This window comes from Neltuma alba, unplaced genomic scaffold, assembly GCF_004799145.2.
Source record: "Neltuma alba isolate B1F8T4 unplaced genomic scaffold, ASM479914v2 tig00006401_pilon, whole genome shotgun sequence".
NCBI lineage: Eukaryota > Viridiplantae > Streptophyta > Magnoliopsida > Fabales > Fabaceae > Neltuma > Neltuma alba.
Genome location: NW_021634452.1, coordinates 7,328 through 17,738, shown reverse-complemented (window position 1 = coordinate 17,738; position 10,411 = coordinate 7,328). Strand labels below are relative to the sequence as shown.

The window sequence follows — 10,411 nt, the reverse complement described above, 5'->3', positions numbered from 1 at the left end:
TTTATATTTTTATCAACATTTTCGCTTATTTCTTATATATACCAATTTTTCTTTAGAAATTACTTAATCTAATTTTTAAAAATAATTATATATTTTATTTTTTATTATAATATATTTAATAAGACAAACAGGGCTGAGAAAAAAAATAGAGCTAAAGAATTTGTCATCATCTTATTGGTTGAAGAAAATTTTATTTTTGATTAAAAATTTTGAGTGCATTTTGTTTCTAATTTGGTGTTTGTATATTAAATTTTTTATTTATTGTCCTTTTAAATAATTATAATTTTTAAGATTCTTTATAATAAATATAACTTTTTCTTGGTCTTTCACTCTAATTTTCCCTTTGTTATATATTTAAGGAAAAATTCTGTCGAATTTTTTATTTTTAAAAAAGAGACATTCCTTTTAATTTGTAATTGAGTGTTAGTCAATTTTAATTTCTTGACTAATATTTTATTATTTTATTATTTCAATATTTGAATTATAGAGTTAGAATTGAGCTTGACAACTATGCTCATTGACTCTATAGAACAATGGATCGTAGTTGGATGAAAGCTAAGAGAATTAGCAAAGAATATGAGAATGGGGTTGAAAGGTTTCTTGAGTTTGTTAAGAGAAATGCCCTTAGTAAAAGAGATGGATTGTACTATTGTTCTTGTGTCAAATGCTTAAACAATAGTCGGTGGAGTATTTCTGAGATAAAAGAGCATTTTATCTTTGATGGGATAAATTTGAGGTATACAAATTAGACATGGCATGGAGAAATTAGAAAGACTACACTATATGAAAAGGAGAAGGTTGTGAATGAAGACTTTGGTGATAGAATTTTGGATATGTTTCATGACATAAAGTCTGAATCATTTACACAGTTCTCTTTCACTTTTGAAACTTTGTGTAGTAATGCAGAGACGCCCTTATACCTAGGGTGTAAAAATGATTACACAAGGTTGACAACCGTGTTGAAATTGATGAATTTAAAAGCAAGAAATGGTTGGATCGATGCTTGAACTACTGAGTGATATTCTTCCAAAAGTGAATTCACTTCCAAAATGAATGTATGAGGCAAAGAAAATTTTGTGTTTGATGGGTCTAGAATATGAGAAGATACATGCATGCCCTAATGATTGTATATTGTTTAGAAATGAGTATGAATGGTTGAATAAGTGCCCTAAATATGAGACTTCAAGATACAAAGTTAAGAAAGATGATGGTGATTATAATGAGATGACCAAAGGTTCTCCTTTGAAGGTTCTGTGGTATCTTTCAATAATACCACGATTTAAGCATCTATTTGCTAATAGAAGCAAAGAACTTGAGATGGCATTCCGATGAGAAAATATGTGATGGAAAGCTTCATAACCTAGCAGATTCTCCTCAATGGAAAATAATAGATCAAAAATTTTCTCAATTAGATAGTGAGTCAAGAAACCTTCGGTTAGGGCTTTGTACGGACAAAATTAATCCATATGGTAATCTTAGTAGTGCACACAGTGCTTGGCCGGTGCTCCTCATAATTTACAACTTGCCTCCTTGGTTATATATGAAAAAAAAGGATATCACGCTATCTCTGATGATCTTAGGGCCAAAACAATCGGGAAACAATATTGATAGGGAAAAAGATAGAAAAATGCCAAGTTAACTCTAAAATCCTAGAAACGTCCGGCCAATTTGAGAAATCCCGTTTTGGTCTCATATTACCAAATTGGGATTATTTTGTTAAACGAAAAGACCAAACTGCCATTCGTATTATTTGAAACAAAAGCAAGGGGAGATAGGTGTGGTTAAAGTTAGGAACACTTGGTTGAGACGGACGGCGCGAAGAAGAACAGAAAAGAGAGGAGAAGGGAGCAGAGGAGGAAGCTGTCGCCGTGGAAGAAGAGAGAAGAGAAGAAGGAAGGGTGCTTCGTGGTGCTGTGGTCACCGTGGAAGAAGAGAGAAGAGAGAAGAGGAGTTACACTGAGACAGAGGTAAGTTTGTCTAACATTCCGTCAGTGTGTTTGTTAATGGACAGTGGGTGAATGTCATATTTCTTCTTTCTTGGTTTTCTAGATTGTTGCTTGTTTTATTTTACCTTCTCTGTTGTGTTGTACGCGTGGATTGGAAAATTGTTAGTTTTCTTCCAATAGCTTTTTTATTTGAGTTTTATGAAGGTGTAGCGAACATGTGGAGTTGGATTGTAGCCGTAATGTATCAAGTTTGGGACTGTGATTTTAAGAGGAATATCTTTGAGCTCGTTAATTTGAATGCACTCTGAGTGTTTGATAAAATGTTTGCAATGAGAATTTAAAGTTAATAGATATGATTAATGTAGTATAGACCAAATTATGAGACTATGGAAGTCTTGAGAAACCATTTATGTTGATTGGAGAATGGTGATTAATGCCTGAACAACGATGATCATAATTATAAGATGTGCAAGTCTTGAGAAACCACTTGTGTTGACTAGAGAATTACAACTAGTGCTTGAACATTGATGATCATTTTTGGTGACCGTCATTAAACGGCGACATAAAAAAGCTGTTTCTATAGTAATGACTTAATTATTATTGGGAGAATATCAAGAATGTTGATTTCAGAAAAAATTGATAAACATGTGAAATAAGTCTTGCATAAGAAATCAACATCAACTCCCCAATTAGGTCCTACATTAAAAATTGGAGTAGTAGATACACAATTTAAAGTATGGATTAGGTCTGACATTCTTCACAAGTAGAAGGAGGGGCCTCCACAACACTCCACTAATCCTAAATCAAGCAGTAGGTTTCACTACAACTCTAATCACTTCTACATGTTCCATCTAATCCTTCATGTAGGAACTAATTGAGAAGTTAACGTTAGTCTTAAATATAAGGGTTAAAGTGTACATTTGGTTCTTTAAGTCTATATGAAATAATTTCAGTTTTGTCCTTTAACTTTAATATGCATATTTTAGTCCCTTAAACTTAACATTGTTAACTTCGTTAGTAAAAATTGTTGACTCATCGATTTTAAAATGATAACTCAGCATTTAAATGATAACATATTAATTTTTAATTTAAACTATGTAAATTAAAAAGTATTTAAGATAAAACTTAATTACAGGTGCTGTCAAACATAATTTTTTTCCTGTGACCGAATTTTCTAACATGATTCTATAGGATTTACCTTTCAATTTTCATAAAAATAATAATTTAAAACATATTTTAAATTGTAGCTTTTTAATTTTTATTCTATTCTTTCTAAATTATGCTATCGAAAATAGTATAAGAGTTAATAATAGAATCAATCCTTAAGGTAATTAAAATTTTTTTAATGTCTTAATATAAGTTTTTAAGATTAGTTAGATAATGTTTTGGGTTAATACCATTTCTAGTTCTTGAAATTTGACCTCATTTTGGTTTTGATTATTAAAGTTTGAAACCGCTTGTTTTAATCCTTAAAATTTGATTTCATTTTAATTTTAGTTCCTAAAATTTTAACCCAGTGGTTTTGGTCTTTAAACTTTGACTTCATGTTGTTTTGGCTTTAGATTTTTGGTGTGTAAAACAAGGATAAAAACCTAAATGATATTAAATTTGAAGGACCAAAACCAAAATGATATCAAATTTCAGGTAGCAAAATTTTAGGGGTCAAAACTAAAATGAGGTCAAATTTTAATGACTAAAGATAATATTAACTCTAATGTTTTCAATGACAAAAGCGAGAAAAATGGTCTATTTCATAATTATGTAAAGCTGCATAAAAATCGCTGATAAAAATGAGGTTTTATTTTAAATATTTCTTAATTGGCAATCTTTGAATCAAAAATTGATATGCCAATATTTAAATACGAATTCAACATTTTTGTTAATGTGATTAACATTGTTAAATTCAAGAAACTAAAAATATATTTTTTTAAATTTAAGGGACTAAATTGAAACTTAGAGTCAAACATATGCTTTAGCATTTTTCATCTTTCAACAACTTATTAGTCAAAGGTTGGGGGAAAACAAAATCAGAACGCAAAATATGCGTATTCCAATCAACCGTCCAATTAGAATTGAAGTTTGAAACCTAACGGGCACGTCAAGCCAAAGCATGAAAAATACTTTGAAAGTTTTAAAAGGAACCGATAAATGCCAATGCTTTGTTTGAATTCAAAAATGTTTGAACCGTAAAATACGATATAACCCTCAATTTCTTTCCTTCAAATTATACTTCTTATTTAGACTATCTATATATAAAACGCTAAATCATTCATTTCTGCGTAATAGGGCATGACCAATATCATTTGGTAAATATGGCCAAGAAAATTTTCTTAACTTTGCTTGCAATATTGCTTGCTTATATTTCAGAAGCACAAGGAAGAAAATCTCTGTCCTTATTGAATGGTAAAGATGAAATGCCTTCATTTTTCAGAAGTGATAGTAGTGATGGCATCTGCAAATCAATGGTGGAGACACAAGGCTACAAATGTGAAGAACATAAGGTATGTCATTAGTATATTGCCATTATTAGAGCTTTTTTGATCATGCATACCTGAGAAGAATTGAAAAAAAAAATGAAATATTAATATCCAAATCCTTATAATTTCAGCTCATTTTTAATGAAAGTCATTATATATATTTTTCCTTTTATTGAGTCATTATAGTTCTCAATTATGTGTATTGGTTTGTTAATTTATAAGATAAATGGGGTAAGCGGCTGATGCCCAGCATACATCTGATTAATTTTGCCATATGGGTCTAGATAAAATCAAAATCATCAACCAATTATAGATTAAATACATATACAAAGATGGTTTTCTTTCTAAGATTGTGCAAAATTGCAAGTTTGTTTTGAAAAAGGAAAATATTTAGGTAAGTTCACTTAATTGATGTTTACAATCATCAAATTTCTGAATAAAAACATAACATATTTTTTTAAGTGCATTATACAGACTTTCATTAAGGTTTACTAATATTTGGCCAAAAAAAAAAAATAAGGTTTACAAATATACCGCTCATTTATTTCCAAAGTCGTGGCGAAAAAAATTCTTTTCAAAGTCAATAAAAACCTTTCTTGACTTTAACTAAAATACGCAAACCTTCCATATATTTATTGACCTACATAAATCACTCTTAGAAAAACAAAAGAAAATTGCACAAACCTCCCTTAAATTTTATTAAATTAAGCCACGCACATAGATTTCCCCCTAGTTGAAAAGAAAATACTCAAGCAGATTTTATAATTAATTGAGGAATTTATTCATTTTTTAAACATCTAATCATGTATTCAGAAATGTAAAACATGTTTATCACAATAGTTTTAAATCAAATAGCTAATAAGTATCCAAAAGTCTCACTTAAGTTTTCTTCTTTTATCAAAATCTCTTGTCTAATTAAGGCGAATCATGCTTTTAGAACAGAAAATGTTGTAGATTAATGTGCATATTTAATAAGAATATTTTAAAAAAGACAATACTCATTTATTATAAATTACTAATTTAACTAATTTTCTTAATATCTGCAAATTAGTTATCTAACTATTACATTAGTATTGTTTATGAAGCTAATATTGGCAATATGTGAACATGAATTGGGGGATTTCAGGTTACAACAAAGGATGGTTTCATTCTAAGCCTTCAGAGGATGCCAGCGAGGCGATCTGGTAATTCAGCGGATAAGCCTCCTGTTCTGCTGCAACATGGTATCTTAAGTGTATGTTCTTTCTAAACAAAATCTCATGTATTTAGTTATATGACACACTGCCTTTGATTCTAAATGTAGAAGTTATATAAGTGGATTAGTTTGGTTCTAAATATAAAACTTCAATCTACTTTATCTTTTAAACTCGTAATTTCTTCCAAATTATACTTATTAATTACACATATTAAGGTTTTTTTTTTGTGAAATTAAGGGATTTTCTACTAAAGAATAACAATAATGTAAATAATTAGAAAAGGTATTTTAAAAAAATTAATATCCTTTCTTACATTTAGGACCGAAAAGGAGTTACCACCAACTAATTAAGATTCAAGTATTATTGGCCAGTGTAAGAGTAGCTCTCTCACGTACGTGGCTTTTTCATCTATGAGGCTCAAACCATCACCTTGCTATAAAAATATGGGATAATTACAATCAAGTCTCAAAAAATTATTAAAAAATCTCAATAACAACCTAAACAGTATGTAATGACAAGTTTTAAAGTAAAAAATGATAATTTTCTTGGACTTACTTCATAATTATTTCCCTTCCTTTGGATCTAATTGCAATTCTGCCTAAGAATATTGAGTCTTTGTTCTAATTTTGTGGTCTAATTTTCAGGATGCTGTAATATGGCTATTCAATTCTCCTGAAGAATCCCTCGGATTTATATTAGCCGACAATGGATATGATGTGTGGCTTGCTAATACTCGCGGCACTAGATATAGCAGTGGCCATACGTCTCTCACTCCTAATGACAAGGTACTTTTGATTTAAATATTTAGGAACATTAATTTTTTTGCCAGCTTTATAGGAACATTAATATGCAATTAAGTTGCTATAATTTCACCTCATTATTAATTAAAATCTTTGCAGTTTTTCTTTGTTATTTTTATGTTGTTATAATTTAGTCAAATATTAATATTGATTCATATACTCATAATTTGTTATAAGAAGATGACATTAACAACTTATTATATGGCTCTCACTCAGCATACACCTAGTTTAATTTTGTAACATATATCTAAATAAAATAAAAATTATATAGATGTAATCAAACGATTATGAAGGATGCAATTCTTTTTATTTTTATGCTGATAATAAATAATTTTATTTTTTTAAGAAACTTTTTTTATTTTGGATTTCATGACACCTTACACTTGTTGCTTAGTTACCATCCATATCGGTCATTATTAACATATTATGAGCATAGAGATTGATGACTACAAGAGAGGAAATTTTAAGGAGCCAACAAAAAAAAAACAAAAGTATTAGGTCTAATTAAAAAAATAGATGAAATTATAAACATCGACAATTCCATCTTTCATATATATATATATATATGTATGTATGTATATTATCATCATTTCTCGTTGGTGCTTTTATTCATTTTTAATTTTATATTCTAAAAAAAATTAGGCTTATTGGGATTGGTCATGGGATGAATTGGTCTCTTATGATCTTCATGCCTGTGTTGGATATGTGTACAACCATACCGGCCAAAAGCTGCACTATGCCGGCCATTCCTTGGTGAGTATCTCATACTTTGAGTTTATTTATTGAAACTATAAGCCGTAAAATTTGAGCAAATTGCACAAGGTGTCTAGTTGCAATGAAATTTAAATAATAATTAAAATTATATTTATATGGTCCAATTTTGAAACTTCAAATTTATAATTTCTTTTAAAATAAGATAAAGTATAGCTTTCATCTTCTAATTGTATACAACTTTTCAGTTTGACCTCTTAATTTTATAGTGTCGTTTAGTTCTTTGATACCAACACTATTAGTCTCAAATGATTTTTTTTTTTTGCTAATCACTATTAAACTGAATATATCAGTATTTGAGAATATTTTGTCAATATCTGAAATTTTAATATCAATACTTTTCGTTAATGGTATTAGGATTATTTAGAAGAGGGAAAAGACGCCTTATAAACAGATCAAAATGAATGTGGTGTCACCCTTTTGCTGTTAAAATATTCAATTCGTTTTCCATAGAATGCAATTATAAAAAAATTATCTTTATTCTAATTCTTTTTAAAATAAGAAATATACAGATTAATTATTCAACTTTTTAACATGGAAGGCTCAAATTTGGCATGAAACTTAATATATCCATTTAGAAGTTATGAACAAGGCCGCTTACTTACTAATTACTGTGTGTATATATATATATATATATCTGCATATTGAATATAAATTGAAAATTCAGGGGACATTAACAGCATTAGCTGCATTCTCTGAAGAGGAGCTGGTGAATATGATCAGATCTGCTGCTTTACTTAGTCCAATTGCTCATCTCAATCAGATTCCCTCACCACCCATCAAACTTGCTGCTGATATCTTTCTGGCTGATGTAACACACTTCATTCCCAGAATTTTATTATTTTATCTTTTTTGGACTATACGATTTTATATACACACATATTATTTGTCCTTAATATAAGAGCTATTTAACTAATTTAAGTAGATTAAGAAAATAAAATAAGTTATTTATTATTTGTAACATATATGAGTTTATTTTTCTAAAATACTCTTTTTAATCATGACTACTCTTGTATAATAGCCTCTTGGCATTTGTAATCAATATGGATATTTTAGATAATAAATTACAAACTTGAAGAACAAAGTCAATTAAGGTCTTATATTTAAGATTAAATTCAATCTCCAACCAGCTCTTGTATTAAGAACTAGAGGACATTATATATATAATGCGATTTAGCACTTGACTCGTGTTTCTTATTCTCTGTATTCCAGGTTCTGTACTGGTTAGGCCTTCGCGAGTTTATTCCAAAAAGGTAAATGAATTATTTTTTCACAAAAAGATTAAATTGTTTAACTTTATTACTGATTATTTATGTAGCATCTCATTTATGACTTACTGAGTTTTATTTTATCATCTTCTCTCAACTGTTTAAAGGACTTATTTAGGCATTTCTATCAAAATACTATAAACACTAAAAATAATTCCCTAATGATGAGAAATATTTTCTAATATACTGCATTTTTTAGAACTTCTTCAGGCTGTGATGACCTTCCCGTCTTACATCTATTTTTTTAAAAGCAAAAAAATGGAATCCGTTCCGGCTATGAACGAATTTAAGCCCCTTCCTTTTCATTTTTGATGAAAATTACAACTAAATACTCCATTTCATATGCTTTCTATATCATATAGATACTCATCATTATTATGCATAGTATTGTGTTTGAACTTCTAGCTAACATCATCAGCACATTATCTATTGATGAACAGACAAGATGCTACCAAACTTTTAGAAAAGATCTGCAAAATTCCGGATATCAACTGCTCAGACCTAATGACAGTCTTCACAGGTGCTGTAATGGAAAATTTCTATGAAGCCATAAGAAATAGATTTAATTACCCAAAAATCTTAATGATAAAAATGAACAACAAAATTTGTTATCATTTTTCACACTAGAACTTAAATATGTTCTTCAGCTGATATTAAACTTTTGGTTGATTATCCATTCTCTAAAGACTTATACCAATTCCTCCTGATATAGAATGTCATCATCTTTTTTTTATTTTTTAAATTTGGAATTAAAGTGTCACTTAAGTTTTGTTTTTGGTAATTCTATATCACTCCCAATGAATTTCAGGCCCAAACTGCTGCATTAATTCTACGAGGATAGATGTTTATCTAGATCATGAGCCTCAGCCAACATCAACCAAGAACTTGATCCATCTTGCTCAAAGTAAGCCTGTTCATTTTATAAATGCAAGATAATTAAATTGAATATCCCATATTATCAAGATTGAATACAACTACTAGTCAACAAGTATTATAACTAGTCCTAGATTAAATTGGTTAAAAGGAGATCCAAAAATGAATTAGTCAAACTGATAAAAAGACAGAAAATTCAGTTCAAATTTTGTTTTATTGTCTTCTTGTTTGTGCAAAATAGCATCATCCTTGAGATATTTTTATTCTTTCTATATTTTAATATTGTATTGGCACTATTCTTGCTCATAATTATTCATAATTATAGATTTACTCGGTGAAGGGCTTATTAATTAGTTGTATATTTTAAGTTCAATCGGTGATTATGATAAATCTTATTTGAATTTCAATATTAAGTTACAAATTCATTAGTAATAGTGTTTTAAGTTTTCTAAATGATATAACTTAATATATAAAATTAAAACTATATAATTAATTAAAAAAATTATTTTTCTTAAAAGAACGCCTTTTTTTGTGTTTGGAGGTAAGTTGGAAAACGTTTCTCTGGCCATAAGAAGAAAACATAAATATATTTTAAATTATAGGATAACTTAGTTATTTATTGTATTTGCTTGCTATATCAGAATGTAATAAAGTTGAAATATGATCAGAAAGCATTAATTTTCTTGTAAATTGTTTTTTTATTTTTTATTTTTGTATGAAACTTGTATGTTTTATACGCGTGTTGGGATTTTGTGCAGTGGTTAGAAAAGGAACATAGCGATGTTTGACTACGGAGATCAAGCACAAAACATGCAACACTATGGACAAGCCAGTCCTCCTGTGTACGACATGACCAGTATTCCAAACGACCTTCCTCTTTTTCTCAGCAATGGAGGGAAAGATACCCTGGCAGATGTAAACGACGTTGCCGTTTTGCTTGACAATCTCAAAGATCATGACAAGGACAAGCTTAGGGTGCTTTTCATACAAGACTATGCTCATGTTGATTTTGTCATGGGTGTCACTGCCAATCAAGTTGTTTATCAGCCCATGATGGACTTTTTCAAGCAATATAATTAA

The 10,411-nt window shown here is 29.1% G+C and overlaps 1 protein-coding gene across 1 annotated transcript; it reads left to right on the top strand.

Annotated features, from left to right (window-relative positions):
- Positions 1-4,329: 4,329 nt before the first annotated feature.
- On the top strand, positions 4,330-10,411 carry LOC114750270 (triacylglycerol lipase 2-like). Its single transcript, XM_028938846.1, has 9 exons — positions 4,330-4,447; positions 5,550-5,657; positions 6,264-6,404; positions 7,062-7,172; positions 7,858-8,001; positions 8,403-8,443; positions 8,899-8,978; positions 9,267-9,370; positions 10,097-10,411. The coding sequence occupies exons 1-9, from the start codon at positions 4,361-4,363 to the stop codon at positions 10,409-10,411; spliced, it is 1,131 nt and encodes a 376-aa protein (XP_028794679.1). The 5' UTR covers positions 4,330-4,360.

What these genes read in the sequence shown, in the direction of transcription:
- LOC114750270 (XM_028938846.1), top strand. Translation starts at nt 4,361, where the DNA reads ATGCCTTCATTTTTCAGAAGTGATAGTAGTGATGGCATCTGCAAATCA. An exon ending in CGCGAGTTTATTCCAAAAAG is followed by an intron (nt 8,444 to 8,898) that starts GTAAATGAATTA and finishes ATTGATGAACAG; the next exon opens with ACAAGATGCTACCAAACTTT. An exon ending in ATCTTGCTCAAAGTAAGCCT is followed by an intron (nt 9,371 to 10,096) that starts GTTCATTTTATA and finishes TGCAGTGGTTAG; the next exon opens with AAAAGGAACATAGCGATGTT.